This window comes from Lissotriton vulgaris, chromosome 9 (assembly GCF_964263255.1).
Source record: "Lissotriton vulgaris chromosome 9, aLisVul1.2, whole genome shotgun sequence".
Taxonomy (NCBI): domain Eukaryota; kingdom Metazoa; phylum Chordata; class Amphibia; order Caudata; family Salamandridae; genus Lissotriton; species Lissotriton vulgaris.
The window spans coordinates 18,034,465-18,054,321 of record NC_141697.1 but is presented as its reverse complement, the minus strand read 5'-3'; the positions used below and the strand labels follow the sequence as shown (position 1 = coordinate 18,054,321).

Sequence of the window (19,857 nt, the reverse complement as noted above, 5' to 3'; positions counted from 1 at the left end):
AAATAAATGCTTTGCAAACTCTTAGGCAGGGTTTTACAATTGAATGCAAGTTCAAATGCAATTGATTGAAATACAGGTAAGCCAAGATGCTGAAATTACTATTCAGATTACTTTTAAAGTTACTTTTACTGATCAGTGTGATATGCCTAGATATCACCCTGGGCCATTTCCTGGAGAAAAGGTAAGTACAATCAGTTTTGCACAGTTGCAGTTTTTCAGGATTTCATGCAAGTCAACTTCACACTTAGAACATTTTTCAAGGGAAAACAGTTGATGTATTCCTATGGAGAGAAATTAGGTTATCGGTTAACAAGTACGTACTCAGTCTTTGGGACTGAGTTTCTAGGGTTAGAACAAGGATTTCCCCAGGGTCAAGGATGCACTCCGAAAGCACCCTCGGTGGCACTGGGGTGGACGGGTGCAGAGTGCTGAGGCCCAATGTGAGGGGGCCTCCGGTCGGTGGCTGCTTATGAGCAGGCCACTGGGTTGTGGGAGCAAAGCTCCTGGTGTTAGGTTCAGGGCAAAGGGGGTCCGGGTTAACACCCAAAGTACACCCGGAGCGGGACATGGGCAACTGGGTGCAGGGTGCTCTTTTGGTATTGGGTGCCTTGTTGACATCAATGGGGAGTCTCTGGTTTGGACAAAGACTGCAGCCTCGGGGACGAAGATCTTCTGGAGGTGACCACAGGCTGGAAAGGTAAGTTGGTCTGCCTGGGGATACTGGAACACTGTTGGTTGGGCCACCAAAGGTTGTGGGACATCTGGTGCAGGGGTGTCTAAAAGGCATCTGAATTTCATACAAGCTCCGGTTTCTGTTGGGGGTATCCTCCAGAAAGACTGCAGGCGTTGTAGAGAGGGTCAAAACAGGTCAGAGATCATCAGATCTCATGTCGGGATCGCCAGGGAGACATCCTTGTGGTGTTGGGCTACTCAAATTAGGGCCGTGGGCATCGGGTGCAGAGTGGTGCAGACTGTGGGTGAACAAATCCGGAGTTCACGAGAGACAAAGTCTTCGGGGTGGAAGGCAGGGCAGGTCCTGCAGGTTCCTGAGGCTGCTAGCTGCAGGACAACCCTGGATTTCGCTCCCATAGGTTAGAGGTGGTCACAGGCTGGTAGGGCTGGAGCTTGGTCAGTGGGCGTCTTCCTTTTCATAGCTTTAGCATGGCTTCTTCATACCTTGTCTGAGGAGGCAAGGTCCAGGGGTGCCCCAAAATACTTCATTTAGGGGTGTTACAGGTAAGTAAAGGTTGGGACCAATGCGTCGCTTCCTTGGGGTGGGTACACCCCCTATTAAGCCAAACTCCAGTGGGAAGAGGGCATATGCCTCACTCTGGTTGGTTGGGGATGGCAGGGAATGAGAGTTGTGCTTCACCTCTCCTCCCCCACCTGAGGGGGGGGTGGTTGGCAAAGGTGGGCCCATCTCCCTTACTCACTTTGTTTTCCCGTGATTCTCCCGCACAATGTGGGGTCAGAACCGGTGGGGGCCAGTTGCTGGAAGCAGCAAAAGGTCTGGGGAAGCTTCAAAGGTGGCAAGCCTTTGAAGCTTCTCCTTCGTGGACTCTGCCCATCCTGGGGAAGGAGGCTTGGCATCTCGTCCCAGGATGTGCATTTTGCAGACCCCCGAGAGCAGCAGCTCTGGACCCAGGGGTCCAGAACCATATCTGGTGGTGGCAGGTGGCGAGCAGCCACTCAGCCTGGACACTAGTGTTAGGTCGTTTTTCAGGGGGCATCTCTAAGATGCCCTCTGGTGCATTTTTCATTAAATCCCACACTGGCATCAGTGTGGGTTTAATGGGCTGAGAAGTTTGATACCAAATTTCCCAGTTTTCAGTAAAGCCATTATGGTGCTGTTGAGTTTGTAATGACAAACTCGCAGCACTATATACTCTTAATGGCAGCAATGTCTAAGAATTGGCTTAGACACTGTAGGGGTACAGGGCTCATGCACCTGTACCCTCACCACTAGAGTAATGCACCCAGCTGGAGGGGTGGCTGACCTATGTCAGGGCAGTGGGTTGTATGCATGGCACACAAGGATGTGTGCCAGGTCGACTCTTTACTTTGTTCTGCACCAAAGCACGCATCCTGCAAAGCCAGCGTGTGAGTGTAAAGGTACAGGGCCTCTAAGGGTGGCACAATAAGGGGTAGCTATGGTATCAAGGGCCTGGTAGCCAGGGGAAGGCCCCCCGAGTGCTGCATCATGTACTATGCCACCCTCTGGGACATCTCAGCAATCAATCAAAGCATTTGTATAGCGCGCTACTCACCCGGAGGGTCTCAAGGCGCTTGGGGGAGGGGGGTCCGCTACTGCTCGAACAGCCAGGTCTTGAGTTGCTTCCTGAAGGCGAGGTGGTCTTGGGTCAGTCGGAGGTGGATGGGGAGGGAGTTCCTCGTCTTGGCCGCCAGGTAGGAGAAGGATCTTCCTCCTGTTGTGGCTCTTCGGATGCGGGGGACGGCGGCGAGGGCGTGGCTGATCGATCGAAGCTGGCGGGTGGGAGTGTAGAAGGTCAGGCGTTCGTTGAGGTATCTTGGGCCTTGGTTGTGGAGAGCTTTGTGTGCGTGGGTGAAGAGTCGGAACGTGATTCTCTTGCTAACGGGGAGCCAGTGCAGGTTTCTCAGGTGTACGGAGATGTGGCTGTGTCGGGGAATGTCCAGGATGAGGCGTGCTGAGGCGTTCTGAATGCGCTGGAGTCTTTTCTGGAGCTTTGCTGTGGTTCCGGCGTAGAGGGAGTTGCCGTAGTCCAGTCGGCTGGTGACGAGGGCCTGGGTGACCGTCTTCCTGGTTTCGGTGGGATCCACCGGAAGATCTTACGTAGCATGCGCAGGATGTTGAAGCATGACGAGGAGACGGCGTTGACTTGTCTGGTCATGGAGAGGGAGGAGTCCAGGATGAAGCCCAGTTGCGTGCGTGGTCTGTTGGTTTGGGTGCGCTGCCCAGGGCAGGGGGCCACCAGGAGTCGTCCCAGGCGGAGGGTGAAGATCCCAGGATGAGGACTTCAGTCTTATCGGAGTTCAGTGTCAGGCGGCTGTTCATCATCCACTCGGCTACGTCTTTCATCCCTTCGTGTAGGTTGGTTCTGGCGGTGGCGGGGTCGTTGGTGAGGGAGAGGATCAGCTGGGTGTCGTCGGCGTAGGAGATGATGTTGAGGTTGTGTTGGCGTGCGATGGCCGCAAGGGGGCTCATGTAGATGTTGAACAGTGTGGGGCTGAGTGATGATCCTTGTGGTACGCCGCAGATGACTTTGGTGGCCTCGGATCTGAACGGGGGGAGGCGGACTCTCTGTGTTCTTCTGGCGAGGAAGGAGATGATCCATTCCAGTGCCTTCTCCTGGATTCCGATGTAGTTGAGGCGCTGTACTAGGGTGCGGTGGCTGACCGTGTCGAACGCCGCGGAGAGGTCCAGGAGGATGAGGGCCGCTGTTTCCCCGTTGTCGAGCAGGGTTCGGATGTCGTCGGTGGCTGCGATGAGGGCGGTCTCGGTGCTGTGGTTGGCCCGGAAGCCGGATTGCGAGTGGTCGAGGGATCCATTCGTCTCGAGGAAGGTGGCCAGCTGTTTGTTGACGGTCTTCTCGATGACTTTGGCAGGAAAAGGAAGAAGCGAGATGGGGCGGTGGTTTTTGAGGTCGGTGGGGTCGGCAGATGGTTTTTTCAGTAGGGCGCTGAGTTCGGCATGCTTCCAGCTCTCTGGGAAGGTGGCGGTGTTGAAGGAGGCGTTGATGATGTCCCGTAGGTGGGGTGCGATGACGGAGTCGGCCTTGTTGAAGATGTGGTGAGGGCAGGGGTCTGTTGGAGATCCGGAGTGGATGGAGTTCATCGTGCGGATGGTGTCTTCGGTGTTGATTGGGGTCCAGGCGCGGAGGGTGGTGGTGGGGGGCGTTGGTGCGGTCGTAGGGTGCGTCGGCTGTGTGCTGAAGCTGTTGTGTATGTCTGCGATCTTGCTGTGGAAGAACGAGGCGAGCGAGTTGCAGAGGTCTTGCGAGGGAGTGATGTCGTTTCCGGCGCTAGGGTTCGAGAGCTCTTTGACGATGTTGAAGAGTTCCTTGCTGTTGTGGGCGTTGTTGTCCAGTCGTTCCTTGAATGCGGTTTTCTTGGTGGCGTGGATCAGTTGGTGATGTTTTCGAGTAGCGAGCTTGAGGGTGGTCATGTTGTCTGTAGTAGGGTCTCTGCGCCAGGCTTTCTCGAGGGCTCGGCAGTTCTTCTTGGAGCTCTTGAGTTCATCGGTGAACCAGGATGCTTTCTTGGAGCCGGGTCTGGCGGGGGGGGTTTTCAGCGGAGCGAGGTCGTCTGTGCAGTTGCTGATCCACATCGTGAGGTTGTTGGCGGCTTGGTTGGGGTTCGCGGAGCTGGCGGGGGGGTTCTGGCTCAGGGATGTGGCGAGCTGGTCAGCTGTGATCTTGTTCCAGCTTCTGCGGGGGGCCTGTTGCGGGTGGTGGTGGAGCGTGGTCCTTCTGAAGCTGAAGTGGACGCAGCTGTGGTCTGTCCAGTGGAGTCCGGTGGAGTGGCTGAAGGAGATGTCCTTGCTGGAGGAGAAGACGGGGTCAAGCGTGTGGCCGGCGTAGTGGGTGGGGGTGGTCACCAGTTGCTGGACTCCGAGGTTGGCGAGGGTCCAGCAGGGTGGTGGTGTTGCGGTCGTTGTTGTTCTCCAGGTGGAAGTTGAGGTCCCCGAGGAGGATGTAGTCAGCGGAGGGGAGGGCGTGCGGGCTGATGAAGTCGGCGATGTCTTCGCTGAATTGTGTGCGTGGTCCCGGGGGTCTGTAGATGAGGGTGCCTCTGAGGGTGGTCTTGGGGTCGGTGTGTATCTGGAAGTGGTGGTGTTCGGTGGCGATGAAGGTGTCGTCGGAGTTGGTCATGATGCGGATGGTGTTCTTGTGGACAATGGCGATGCCTCCTCCAGTCTGGTTGATGCGGTCCCTCCGGGTGATCTTGTGTCCGTCCGGAACGGCGATGGCGATGTCGGGCGCTGAGGAGGCGTTCATCCAGGTTTCCGTGAGGAAGGCGACGTCTAGAGCTGTGGTGTCGAGCAGGTTCCAGAGTTCTGCGGTATGTCTGTGGACGGAGCGGGTGTTGAGCAGGATGCACTTCAGGTGGTTGCTGCTGGTGTTCAGCTTGGCGGGTGCGGTGCAGGTCTGGATGCAGGAGAAGTTGCAGGATCGGCAGCAGAAGGGTCCGTGGGTGCGTTGCGGGGTGGCTCGGTAGCATCCGGGGGTTTGCCCGGTATTGAGTGCGTTGAGTGCGGCGGCGTCGTAGGTCCGGCGGGTGGGCTGGCCTCCGCGGGGGCCAGGGGTTCTGGCGCTGGGCGCGGGCCATGCGCGGACGGGCGCAGACGGGCTTACCTTTGGCGCGCCTTCGGCGCACATTCGGCGCGCCCGCTGCGCGTGCGTGGGGGCGACATAAAAAGGTAGCTGGGAGAGAGGGTCAGCTGGGTGGCGGGAGCAGGTCGCCCAATGGGCTGGTGGGGGGCGAGGCCGCAGGGAGGCAGCGGCGGGAAAGTCTGGTGCGGGCGGGCGGTTCAGCGGCGGCTGGGTCGCCCTAGGCGAGTGCTGGGGCACAGGAGCAAGGAGGCAGGCAGCGGGAGGAGGTAGGGGGCGACCAGGCCTAAGCAAGGCTCAGTGGTCGCTCAGCACAAACATGCACCAATGCCATTGCAGCCCGAGGGTTGTGGTGCAGCTAAAAACGAAGAGTTAAAATGGCCCCATCCCTGGACATGTCTGCATGAGCAGATAGACCCCCTATAATATATACGGTCATTCTTTGATATTATAAGTGTCCAGTAAATCCATCCCGAGTATATGGTCTAGAAACTAGTCATTAAGAGTTTTCCTAGCACCATAATGGCTTTACTGAAGTCTGGAATGTTCGGTATCAAACATCTAGGAATAAGAACCCTGCGCTGGTTCCAGTTCAGATATTGTATTCCATGCACTCAGGACTCCCAGCTAGAGGGGACCCCTGAACCAAACCAACCGCTGGTGGGTTCCTGACTGGTGAACACCAGCCTGCCACCCCAAGACAAGTTCCTGGACTCCTGGGGAGGGCGCCTTCGCTCCCTGGGCCCAGAAACAAAGCCTTCCTTTGGTGGAGGTGTTCACATCTCTCCCAGGTAAGGAAGAGCCGCCTGTGGCAGGGGAGCTTCAAAGGCCTTGCCACCTTTACAACGCGACCCCCAGGAGCAGGCCCGTTCCGGTCTCACCCCTTTTTTGACGGGAAAAACCAAGACAGCCCAGAAGGTGTACCCACCTGTGTCAACCCCACCCCTCAGATGGGGGAGGCGAGGTGAAGCCCACTCTTCAGTCCCCCCATCTTACAGGTGGCAGGCACCCCCCGCTCCGGATGAGGGATTGTGCTCGCTCCTCCACGTGGGGTGAGCCCACCAAGGACCGAGTGACCCTAAGGTCAGTCACCCTCTATTTACTACCTCAAGACCTCGAAAACACCCCCTAAGTACAGTATTTAGGTGGCGGCCCAGAACCAAGAATTTTAGTATTGACGACCTAAGACGACTGGAATCCCGAAGATGTTGCAGCAGTGAAGACTCCAGGCCCAACTGACTTGGGCCCAGCCCTACCAACCTGCCTGCAGCTCTGAAGAAAACGACGGTCCAAAAAGGATCAGCGACCTCCAGATTTGATTAGGACTGATCCCCCACTTCAATAAAGAAGAGACTCTTGAGGACAGCGGCCCTGTCCACAGAAGAAGATCCAGCCCCTGGGGAACCAAGAAACCCTGCTCCAGGACTTACCTCTGCACTGGTTCTGACCTCCAACCCATCCATGTCGACGCCTACAGCCTCTTCACAACACCCTCCCTCTACCGCGACCACACCGGTAAGTGGATTACCGATGTTGAAAGGCACCGCTGCAGCCTGGTTCCTTCTGGAAGACTTCCCGGACCGAGCCTGCAGCCAAAACCCAAAGATGACAACCCTGATATTATTGCATGGGGCTCCAGATAGAGCCTACGCACCCTGCACCCAGCAGCACCTGTGCCCCTGGTGGTGCAGTCCTGGTGCTACCTTGGAATCCCCTTTGCACTCACCTTAACCCTAGGAACTTGGCTCTGGAAACTGAGTGGCCTGCCTGTGAGCAGCTACCAACCAGGTGCCCCCTAGCCCCACTGGCCAACCTTGGCACCCTGCACTCTGCACCCAGCCACCCTTGTGCCGCTGGTGGTGCACTAGGATTGATAAACTGAACCTTGGGGAACCTTGGCTCTACCCTCCAAAACTCAGTTAACAAAACTGTTTACTTACCTTCCAACTTTAACACAGCTTTTTTTTCTTCCGAAGGATTGCATGGTGGGATTTTCTCAGGAAATTGTTGTGTTGACCCGGTCTTGTACTGCAACAAAAGTAACTTAGCGTTTCTCAATGAGTTAACCTGCTTACTGGTGTACGGTTATGCCCAAACTGCTCATAGTCTGTTTTGCCCATCTAAAGTAATTACGAGTATTCTAAAGAGTTTACCACACATTTTCCATACTGCAAAGTAACTTGTCTGTTTCTACAAATCCAGGACACACCGTATTTTAAAAAGTATCATTGCATTGGAAGTATAATTTGCCTGCTACAAAGCACACCTTGGTTCTAGTAATTAAAAACACAAAGAAAACAAAGTAATGGCTTTTTATACAAACAGTTGGGCTGGTTTCAGAGTGTGTGACATTTCTTGCCTGAGTGTTTTCAACAAATGCTCAACACTGCCCTCTGATAAGCCTTACTGCTCGTCCACACCACCACAAAAAAGAGTAAGGTAGTGTCTACTAAAGTATGAACTCTTCTTCAGAACTGTCGGTTTGCCTCTTGTAAAGGGCGAGCCAGAATGTTCCCAGATTGAAAATGTGAATCTGTCTAAGATCGCGCTGCTCTGGCTGCTCAAAGATGGGGGCTGCGCCACTCCACAATGACACTGCCATTAAATCTGGTCTTGAGCGAAAAGAACAGATGATGGACGGAATGAAGAACAATGCAAACATTCATCCCCACAGATATGGGTTTGATCTATTGTTTTATGGATCGTGCTGGACTGTTCCCATGAGGAGCAGGGTAAAGACTGCTTTGCATATGGCTCGGTCTAAACTGGGGTGGTGTGGTGAGCAAAAATAAACGATGGATTAAACCCAGATATGTGACTGGAGGTATATGTTTGTGTTGTTCAGCATTCCGCCCATCTGTTCTTTTTCCCATTAAATCAGGTCTTGGCACAGACTTCTGTGTCAATGTCTGCATTTTGAAGGATGCTTCTCTTCATAATCTGAGCTCTCTGAGAAGAGGGTTTCTGGGCTTCGTTCTGATTGGTACTAGGGATACGTAAAGGACATTCACCTTCTGGATAGGATCTTTCAATGCCTTCGGGTCCTGGTGCTGCATCATATAATTCTCTCACCTATGTTCCCTTCTATATCAGACTGCCTTTTTTCTTTGAAGGCCCAACAGGACAAACAGCTGGATGGGTCTGTGGGCAAGCAAAGATTACAAGCCTGGTGATGGTCCCTCCACAGGAACTTACTGTTGCTCTTAGGGCAAAACCGGTGTTCTCCATAACCCTCGCCTCATTCTCATATGACCTGGTGCTAATAAAGAAACCCTCAGTTCTGTGTCGAATTTGAGTGGTTGTCAGTTGAAGGTTTTTTTTTTTAAAGTTATTTGAGACGGTTCTAAGCACTGGAGTCAAATGTAATAAAAGCTCTGACCGCAAGATCTCGTTTTTCGGAGGGCATGAAAGCAATTTCTTCATGGATGATGGATAGCTTCCTCCAGCTTGACGCTGAACAGACCGAGATTATGCTCTTTAGTAATGCCAATATACTCTGGTCTGCAGAGGGGTGGCCTGCGGATTTGAGCATCGCCCCTACCCCTAAGACAGTGGTAAAAACACAGGTGTGCATTTAGATCAGACCCGGTCTATGAAGGACCAAGTTGAGGCTACCTCGGCAACTGCTTCCATGTGATGTGTCTTTTGCATAGAATATTCCCCCTCTAATTCTAATTTAAAACATTTGTAGAGCGCAGCGTATACCGTACGGTTTCTTGGCGCTAGTAGTTCGTTTGACACCTGAAGAAAATAAGACCAGTCTTGGGTAGGGAGGGGCATTATACAGGGAAGGCTTGTTTGAAGAGAAAGGTTTTTAAATCCTTGCGGAACGAAAGATAATGGGTAGAATAGCGGAGGTGATCAGGGAGGGAATTCCAAAAAGTGGGGGCAAGAGTGGCAAAGTTGGTTCCGCCCCATTTTTTACGTTTAAAACGTGGGGTTAGGAGGAGGGACTTGGAGGAAGAACGAAGCTCTCTAGAGGGGACGTATTCCTTTAGTAATGAGGCAATAAAGGCAGGGGCAGTGCCTTGTCGGGCCTGAAAGACCATACACCCGGTCTTAAACAGGGAACGTTCTTTAACCGGGAGCCAGTGAAGCTCTTTGAGGAGGGGTGTGGAATGGTGGTACCGTGGGAGACCATAGACCAGACGGGCCGCTTGGTTCTGAACCAACTGGAGTCTCCGCAGGCTATATAATGGGATGCCGTTGTAGATGGCATTAGCGTAATCTAGCCTCGAGATGACCAGTGCAGCCATGATCACCTTAAGTGCCTGTGGGGAAAAAAAACGGGAAACAGAGCGGATAGTGCGAAGGGTGAGAAAGCAGGAAGATACAACGGTGCTGATTTGTGAGTGGAGGGTGAGCTGGTTGTTGATTTTAACCCCCAATGTTTTAACTGTGGGTGACGGAGAGGGGGGGGGACCTAGAGAGAGTGGCCAGAAATGAGAATTCCAGGGACTGGACGAACCACCGGTGAGAACCAGCTCGGTTTTGTCCGGGTTCAATTTCAGCTGGTTGTGGTTCATCCAGTCCCTGATGAAGGTCATAGTCGACTGAAAATTAGAGACAGAAGAAGGGGAAGTAGACAGATCGAAGATGAGCTGGAGGTCATCCGCGTAGTTGTACACGGTGACCTCCAGCTGCTGAAGAGCAAAGATAAGAGGGGAAATGTAAAGGTTGAACAACAAGGGGGAAAGAGAAGATCCCTGGGGGACACCACAAGTGACAGGGATAGGAGTGGACGAGAAGTCACCCGACCGAACTGCCTGGGTGCGGTCCCTCAGGAATGAGGACAGCCAGAGCAGGGCTGAGCCCTCGATTCCGCCGCCCCGACACGGGACAATAAGATGGTATGGTCAACCGTGTCAAAGGCGGCGGAGAGATCGAGAAGCAACAGCGCCTGGTGTTTATTATTGTCCATGCCCGTCCTGAGGGTGTCGAGTACCGACACCACGACTGATTCGGTCGAGTGTCTGGGGCGGAAGCCGGCCTGGCGGGAAGCCAACCCACCGTTGGCCTCTACGTGGGCGCTGAGGACCGCGGTGGCATGGCGTTCCAGCACCTTGCCCAGGTAGGGCAGCAGGGAGATAGGGCGGTAGTTGGCTGAGATGGTAGGGTCAGTGCCGGGTTTTTTCAAAATGGGCACTATAAAGGCTGTTTTGAGTGCCGGGGTCACTACTCCCTGAGCGAGTGAGTTGTTGAGAAAGGTGATGGGGGCTTCAGGGCAAGAGGAGTAAATATGTTGCAAGATACGAGCTGGACAAGTGTCTGCCGGAGAGCCCGACTTGACTTTGGGGAGTATCTCGCGGAATGAGGCCTCAGTGAGGGGGAGAATAGAGGTGAGGCGATTGAGGACGGTGGGGGAAGGGAGGTCCACAAAAGTAGGTGAAGGGGGGGGGATGTTAGCCTTGATGGTAATGATTTTGTCTGCAAAGTAGGTATTGAGCTGATCGCAAAATGATTGAGATGGAAGGATTTGCGAAGAAGCTCTGTCAGAGTAAGCCAAGTTGTTAACTATGCTGAATATTTCTCTGGATTTATTTTCCGCTGCCTCTATTTTTAAGGAAAAATAGGTGGTTTTAGCAGAGAGAATAGCAATTTTGTAAGTAGCAAGTGATTTGAGATAGAGGGTTTTTGCTGCGGAGGAATAGTTTCTTCTCCACTGTCTCTCCGCCTGTCGGGCCGATAGTTTTAACTCTTTTAGGTGGTCGTTAAACCATCTGTTGGAGTCCTTTTGTCGTCGGATGGAAATACGACTCAAGGGGGCCACAGTGTTACAGCCTGTAGTCAGCCAGGTGTTAATGGCAGTGGCTTGAGAATGGGAGGAGAGACCGGAGAGAGACGGGGTGGAATTACGGAGCAGGGAGGACAAAGAAGACAGGTCAACTCTGTTCCAGTTCCGCGCCCAGGTGTTTCTGGCATGTGGAACTTTAGGTACAGGGTGGTGAGAGATAGAAAAAGAAATAAGAGCGTGGTCAGACCAACAGCAGGGGGATACCATCACCGGGGATAATTGAAGGTTGAGAGACCAAACCTGGTCCAACAAGTGGCCGTGGGAATGGGTGGGGACCGTTATGTGCGGGACAAAGTTCAAAGAGGAGAGAGATTCGGTGAACTCTTTGGAAGCGGTGCACTCAAAGGGGTCCGAAGGCCAATAATTGAAGTCGCCTAGCACCAAGACCGAGGCGTAGTTGACCACCAAATTGGCCAACAGGTCTTGAAATGCCGGCAGGAATAAAGGAGAAGACGGGGGGGGCCGGTACATAAGGAGACAAGTGATGGGGGGAGAGAAGGATAGGGAACGGGCCACAAGGAATTCAGTAGGAGCAATGGGAGAATAGGAAAGAAATTGAAACTGTAATTCTGAACGGGCGATAAGCGCCACGCCGCCGCCGGCCCTGCCCGCCGGACGATCGGCGCGCAGGGCAACGTAGGAAGGGGGGAGAGTAGCCAGGAGAACAGGAAGGGAGGAGTCACAGAACCAGGTTTCGGTTAATAGCAACAGATCCGGCTTCTCAGTGTCAAGCAGGGTAAACAACTCATGATGGTGCTTGACCGCTGACCTTGTATTAAGTAAAAGAAAAGATAGCGGTGGAGGCGAGGAGGGAGGGACAGGCAGGGGCGGGTTCCGCGGTGGAGGGATCGAGCGGACGGACAGTGGCCTAGAGGTGGGGGAATGAGCAAGACCTAAGGAAGCAATGTGCCTTAGTATAGTTTCTGGGAGAGGCCAGTCTCCTTGAAGGGTGGTAAGCTGCTTGGATGAATACAGGGTATGTTGAGCAAGGGGTCGTGCCCCAGGCCCCGTCCGGCCGCGGACGGGCGCAGACGGGCTTGCCTTAGGCGCGCCTTCGGCGCGCAAACGGCGCGCCCGCTGCGCACGTCCGCTGCGCTCCCTAGGATAGCACATTTGATAAAGGGGATTTGAGGGCGGGAAGGGGGCGTGGCCTCAAAGTGGGCGTGGCCGAGCGTGGAACAGGCCGAGGGGAGGGGGTCACGTGAGCGTTTGATCCGCTGCACGGCGCCCTCCAAAATGAGATTAGCAGTGGGAGTCCAGGTGAGTTAAAAGCACAAGTATTAGATCACAAATGACACAAAAATAGTTAAAAACGAGCACTCCCGGCTATTTTGCCTCAGGAGACAACAAACACCCCAGCGCTAGCGTCTCAGCGCTTTATAAAGGGCGGGAAGGGGGCGTGGCCTCAAAGTGGGCGTGGCCGAGCGTGGAACAGGCCGAGGGGAGGGGGTCACGTGAGCGTTTGATCCGCTGCACGGCGCCCTCCAAAATGAGATTAGCAGTGGGAGTCCAGGTGAGTTAAAAGCACAAGTATTAGATCACAAATGACACAAAAATAGTTAAAAACGAGCACTCCCGGCTATTTTGCCTCAGGAGACAACAAACTATCTGTATGTAAAACCTTGATTCAGGCACTAGTTATCAGATGTCTGGACTAGTGCAATGCCCTTTTGGTCGCAGTTAATTATCATTACTGAATAAACTACAGGTAGAACAGAATACTGCAACTTGGCTTGTCACAGATATACCCCTAGAACGTCATCCCTTCCCCTCTTGCAACAACTTCATTGGCTGACCATTTGCCAGAGAATCAAGTTTAAAATTTGCTGTATTGTACATAAAGCCTTAAATGACAAAGGACCCAGCTACCTAGCTGATAAACCTATCCCCTACCGGCCGGGCAGAGTCGTCCACTCTGGAGCGAAATATCTCACTATTCATCACTTCAAGAAATCCCATACAGAAGGTAAAGCCTTTTCCCTCATGGCCCCCCTGTTATGGAATCAACTGCCTCTTAATCTTCAAAGATGTGATGATTTGTGAAGTTTAAGGAAACTCCTCAAAACTGAACGTTTTGCTGTTTAACTCTTTGCCGGTTCTGCTTTTGTGCTGCTCCAGCGCAGAGATATGCCTTCAGGGGTGATTCAGGCACTTTATATATTCTTACATTAAATGAAATCAGTGGTGTTCGTAATTTGACGGTCTTGGAGATTCAAAAGCATGTCCGAACCAGATGATGGAAAAAAAACAATATGTAGGGCAGTTTGTCCTGGTGCATTAAGGGATGGATGAGGAGTTTTCTCAAACCCAAAACTTATACTTCGAAGAAAAACAACTTGCCAAGTCCATGTCCAACACTAGATCGAAGGCGCCTGCAAAGCATGTGACCCACAGCTACACATGTTACAAAGGTATCTTTTACATACAAAATTAGTCAAAAACAGGCATGGACTTTGGGCACTTCAACACACAAACTAACAATGAGGAACAAGCATGTGCAATGCAATACGTCTCGCATTTACGAGAGTTGGCACTATTGGCATTGTAAAGGACAATGCCTTTTATTTATGTATTTTTTTAAAACAGATAAATAAAAAAGCATTACCATATAAAATGCAAACAGCATAAATGCTCGCAAATACAATACCTATTGCATTGCTAATGCGTTCGGCGCTCGTGCTATTAATTCTTTTTTTAACGTTAGGAGAGAGCGTGTCCTGATTGCAACAGCAGGCAGGACAAAGCTATTTGAGAAAATAGTGCTCAGAAGCTGTAATTAAAGCCTACTGTGTAACAACACAAGTAACCGGGGTTGTCCTCATGGGAGGTTACAAAATGAGACAAGGCGGTGCTAAGGAGGGAGTACTAAGCCTATTAACCAATGAAAAGTCACAGTTTACAGTGGAAAATGACAAGTCAATGGAAAAAGTGGGCGGAGCTTGAAGTCCATACCTGACTACAGCATGCCTCCGAGCAGCGCATGTGCTGCCCAGGATTGACCTAAAAACACTGGTCAAGAAGTAAATGGAATATTATATAAACAGACAGGAGGATGCATCTGAGATTGCCCCACTCCAGATTACAGAGCTATCTCCTAGGCTCAGACTTCAGAGAGCAGAGGGAACTCTCGAGTTACACAAATATTTGGGTCTCAAACCTAAGACAGCTGAGATAGCGGAGATAGCCTTGGGCAGAGCCACCGTCAAAGGCAGAGAATGGGAAGATTTTACAGCAACCAAGACTGTATAAAGCTGTACGGCCATTAGTATGGCCTCTAGGTCATGACAGTTGTGGATAGCAAGAAATCATGTGGGGCTCAGAGAGATGGCACAGCGCCGGCGGCAATTCTTACCTTTCCCTTTGTGCTTCTTCTGCTTCTGCTCACTGAGCTTGTCCAAAGGCAGATCGTTCAGGTCCAGGTGGTAGACGTTCTTGGCCAGCACCTTGGTCAGGGTCTCCATGGTGTGCGCCCACTCGGTGGCCTGCTCCTCCCAGTAGGTCAAGGAAGACATCACAGCAAGCAGCTCATCCCACAGGTCCCGTGAAACACTCACGTGTAAACTCGACTTAATCCATGCTACAATGAGAGTCTGGAAGACAGAGCATATTCAATTACTCAAAGTCACCATCAGCACCATTCGGTTGGCAAAAGTAAGCAAGGATTGGCAACCTCGCTGTTGGCACTATGGTGGAATTCTCTGAATGGAACTACTAGGTGGAACTCTGTCCGAGTTTACAGTCACAGCCACATATGCAGAATGAGTAGTGCTGGGAGTGAACACGAGCCTGCAACTAGTAGACCTTTCTAGCACCAACTGAAGAGGACAGCCCGAGTGGTATGTGCACGACATCTCCATTGAATATGAGGTGCTATGCTTTTTAGTGCAACTCCAAAAGATTTTTTAAAGGGTGACTAAATAAAGACGGACTCAAAGTCGTGATCAATGTGAGGGGCAGTCAGGTCTCAAATAAGAGAGGGCAGGGTGGCACAGGTGATGTGTCAGGAAAGTGAGCAACATGGCAAGGAAGAAACGCTGCAGAAGCCCAATTACTGCACGTTGGCACTTTTATGACCAGGTAATGAACTGGAGTTAGATTCCGCTGTCTGTAAATAGCCAACCAACTTTAATTTAGTAGTGTGTTTAGGTTCCTGTAATCAGTAGAAGGCAGAGAAAAAAGTATTCAGTGTTCAATCAATAACCTAGTCAACAGAGGGAATTGTATGCTAAGGACACTTCCTGAGAAAGGCTTTTCAATAATCTAGTATGACCATGACAGACGCATTAATAAGATGTTTAGTAGTTTGGAAAGGTAGGTAATGTCAAATTATTGTTATGGTGAGCAGCTGACACCATGCAGTAGAGGCTGTAGAGAAGATTAAGAAGTCCAGCCTCAATCAGGAACCAAAAGCGCTCAGGTTTCGGGGTGAGAAAGATGGAGCACAACTCTTTCAGGAGGGAAGGAGTTGAGAAATCAAAAGGAGGAGTGTGGGAGAGGCAACAAAGCGTACAAATGCAGACTTTGTTGAGTTAAGTGTGGGGGTGAATGGAAATCCACATGAAAGACAGAACTGGGTATGTAACTTTGGGGTGACGGAGAGGAAAGAGAAGCATGTTTGGCTGACATCAGGATTCAGGTGCTCATAGAAGGTGAATGAGGACATGGCGGCTCCTAAAGAGAAGATATACCGCAAGAATAGAAGTGGCCAAGGAAAAAGTCTTTATGGACTCCAAACGTGTTTGATTTTGCAAACCAAAACACGTTCATCATCACTAGAGCTTGTATGGTGGTACAACTAGATAGCAAGAAGAAGCTGTGAAACAGAGAGGGAGCAGCAGACAGCGCAAACTAACCATTTCATAACTGTGGGAGCAACTCCAGTCTGATGTCTACGAGGACATTCCATCACCACTGACCGCTCTTTATTAAACAGGGACATAAAGACGCCCCATCGGGGGATACACAGAAACCAGCCACATAAGAAATATGCCCTAAGGGGCTTCAATACTGGCCCTATGAGATATTGGACAGCAACCACCGCTGTCCACCCACCAGCATTCAATCTGCCTGCGCAGGTCAAAGGTCCCTTAGCACAGTCACTGAGGCTAAACAGGAATCCGAGAGGTCGCCTAGCAAGACACAGGGATAGCACCCAGGCTGCAGGGAGGTAAACAATCATTTGAGCCACCCCCACCCGTCCCCCCTTGAGAAATCGCCTAACAAGCGCTGCGGTGGCCCCAGAGAGAAGAAATGATATAAATAAAGGTGTGTTTTTGCCTGGAATAGTGGTCCTGCTAGCCGGCCTGCCAACATCTGGTTCTTCCTTCCTTGGTACTGAAGCAGGACTTGAGGAGTAACTTTCAGTACAGATTCCGTAACACGAAGCATCACTAGCAGCAACTGGATCCTGCAAAGAAAGGAACTCATGTAAAACTTGTGCAAGAGATTAAACTTTAAAATCGACAGAAAGAAACAGAATATCAACACATACAGAAGGCATGTCTACGTATCCATGTGGTGATTCATATTCAGTGCTGGAAAATATGAATCTCTGAGCCAAATAACTGGGATGTATACGCCACAGCAAGTTTGCAACTGAACCAGAAAAAGTGGGTCTCTGTGCCAGACCAGAAGAGTACATTGACAACTGCAGCCTCTCGGTCAGAGAAAGAAGCTATCTCGGTTGTCTGACTCTGTCAGAACAGTAGGGACTCTGCCAGGACACTGTAGAATCTGTTAGAAAACCAGAGGCCACACCTGAGGGAGCTTGGTCACAAGACAGCTGGGGCCAAAATGCAGAATAAAACAACCGCTGCATCAGACAACAGGGCATTGTGCCAGTCAACCAGAGAGTGTAGAGAGCACCTTTCAAGAGGCAGAGGTCGCCAGCACAACAGTACCTTATTTCCATTTCTTAAGCACGATAAAGGCTGCTGTGAGTTGATGCAGGAGGGAATATGGTCTGCTACTTCCTGCCTCTCCCCAATTCTCACCCCTACGCTTCTCCGGTTGTGAGAACAACAATGTCTCCTAAGCTGGTTCTCAAATAGGAACAAAACCGCATTTTGAAAACACCAAGCGGTCTGCTTTCTCTCAGCTGAGCTTGTATGGGCCACGAGACATGGGACACGGAGCGCACAAATTAAATGAATTCCTTATTCAAGCTTCACCTCAGAGCTTTGGAAAGAAGCATTGAAGGTAGCTGGCTTTTTATGTACTGTACCAAAATGAGGTACACTGTGTGGAAAGTCCAGACAGCCCTTATTAGATTACAGGGCTTAAATTAATAAGCCCAAATGATCGCTTTTGTAGTAGTGTGGGCAAGCCGATTAGGCATATCAGAGGGTAGTGTTAAGCATTTGTTGTAGACACAGAGTCAATAAATGAGAGACACACTCAAGAAAAAAACTTGAGACAATTTGGGAAAGACTACCACCTTCATTAAAATTTTAGACACCAAGATCTTCGTAATCAGGCACTTACTTTAGACATTATCAAATTTTACAACAGAAACAGTAGAGAATGACAGCTGTCTGATTTGAGACATGAGCCTCCAAAGTGGTAATGTTATCCTATGGAAGAAACAATCTGCACAGGACTGTTCTTCATGACCTAAGGTAAGTAGGGGCCAAGGTGCAAGAAAGCACCAAGAGTTCAAGGTGATCTGCCCTAGGGCGTCCGGGTGCAGAGGTGCTTTCAGAGGTGGTAGCCTTGAACGCTACACTTTGAAGTCAAGGGGGAACAGTACCTGCAAAGAAAGGATGCATGTGGGGACTGAGGAACCAGTCTGGCAGAACCCAAAGAGCTGCACGGCTCTTGAGGGTCTCAGGACCAAAGACACTGTCTGTTTCAATGGACTCAGTCTGGGAGGCTTGAGTGCATAGGGGAGAGGAGTTGGCCTAGTGGCTAGGGCGGTCGACCTCGAATCTGGGGAACTGGTTTCAAGTCTCTGCAATGACGCTGAACATACTGTGATTATGGGTAAATCACTTAATCTCCCCGCGCCTAACTAAAATGAATGTGTCCTCATGTAATGCAACTAGTGCTATGTAAAACGCTCCGATACCAGATTCGGGTCAAGTTCGCGCTATATAAAACTCTGTAAAATAATTAATTAAAAATGGGTGTTTTGCCTGGTGGGACAGAGTTTGAAGCTCTCACAATTCTCTGTGCACCGGCAGAAGAGGGAGAAGAAACACCGCAAGACGACTTATGGCGTGGAGCTGGCCTCTTTTTTAGTCCCTCGACGTGCAATTCGGTTTTGGTGGTGTTCGAACTGAGCACAAACAAGGCCTTGGTGCTTGCAACGGGCTGCAGTACCCCAGGTATTGGTGATGGGCAGCTCCTGGGGGTCCTGGCTTTTCCAAACTTGGTAGGGAGACGGATCTGACCTCCTGGAGCATGGAGACCTCCTCCTGTGCTGCTGCTGTATAGGTGGACCCGTTTGCCAGCAGACTGGTGAACCATATTGTGTGGTTGGTGCCTCCAGGCTGCCGGGTAGTGGCTTCTTCACTTGAAGGCTGGTTGACTACGTGCTGGCAGCCATCCAAGGCTGCAGGACGAGTCTGGTCTTTGCAATGGTCGGGGCAGGCTTTTGTGCCAAAATCCACAGCTAGTCCACAGTTCTGGCTTTCTTCAGCTCTTCTTTGTCCTTCTACTTTAGGAGTCAGTTGAACCGGAGTTCCTGGTGTCAGGGGTCCACCTTTTTACTAAATTTATGGGCAGAAAGGGGCGTAAAAGGTAGTAGCCAATGAGCTACTTACCCTTAGAGTCACTACATCCCCTATATGACCACATATAGGGGAACGGCCTGAGCTGCCGACTTCGGAGCTGGGGGAACCAGGTTTGAGTCTTTGTGGTGGCTTAAAATCCTGTGATTCTAGGCAAATCACTTAATCTCCCCATGACGCCCACAATTCAGGGCATTGAGACCCCAATGGGTGATTTGCTGCATTTTACAAGTCCTGAATGTATTTACTTCCTGTGGTCAGTGGGCATAACCCTGTCCTAGAGTCCCAATTACACCAAAAACAAGATGGTGGAATCTTCCTTCCGTGGCCCACCTTAGGTGGGTGACTAGCCTGGTTGTGCAGCCGCCTTCTTGCATAGCTAATTTTGTGCCTTGTCCTGGTGCCAAATGGGTATCAGGGCACCAGGGGGTGGCATCTGCCAGGATCGTATATCCAAGGTGGGGAGGAGGGGGGCAGGGGGGGGGGGGATGTTGAGGCCCCTGGCCTTGATCTGCTAAATCACAAACCATCCTGCCAGAGGCGGCGTGAACACCTTCCTCCGGAGCAGGCTTTGCTTCTGGCATCAGAGAGCACCGGCTCTCACCTGCAGGGGGTCAGCAACATTTCTGTGCGGGCAGACTGGACCATACCAGTCAGCCAGCACTCTAGATAGTGGCACGTTTTTAAGGGGGCACCTCTAAGGTGCCCTTTGGGTGAATGTTATAATAAATATAGGACTGGCAACAGTTCAAACACCACAGGTTTTAATGAAGCCATCATGTAGTTGGGGAACTCGTAATGACCACTGCCCGGTACACAGGGGTGGCTCCTCCGCTAAGGTGGGGGAGTGTCGCCCCACTGCTCTAAGAGCAGGGCAAAGTCAAAATAATATGATAACAGATGGTTATTATAATTTTATTTCTAGTCTGCCTTTCAGCTCCATCTTAGGGCGGGTTGGGGTGGGGCTCGCATAACGCCAGCAGAGGGAGCAGTGGTAGCTGCATCATAAGAACACATGGCGGTT

General features: G+C 51.3%; 1 protein-coding gene across 9 annotated transcripts in view; it reads right to left on the bottom strand.

The window, feature by feature from the left end:
* The window catches only part of RALGAPA1 (Ral GTPase activating protein catalytic subunit alpha 1), a 775,068-nt gene that overhangs the window by 607,756 nt on the left and 147,455 nt on the right, over positions 1 to 19,857 (bottom strand). For all 9 annotated transcript variants that reach the window (XM_086936929.1, XM_086936922.1, XM_086936927.1 and 6 more), the window contains exons 14-15: positions 16,381 to 16,510; positions 14,456 to 14,693 (exon numbers count right to left, since the gene is read on the bottom strand). In XM_086936929.1, the coding sequence (XP_086793055.1) occupies positions 14,456 to 14,693; positions 16,381 to 16,510 (368 nt within the window). The remainder of the gene's footprint in view (positions 1 to 14,455; positions 14,694 to 16,380; positions 16,511 to 19,857) is intronic.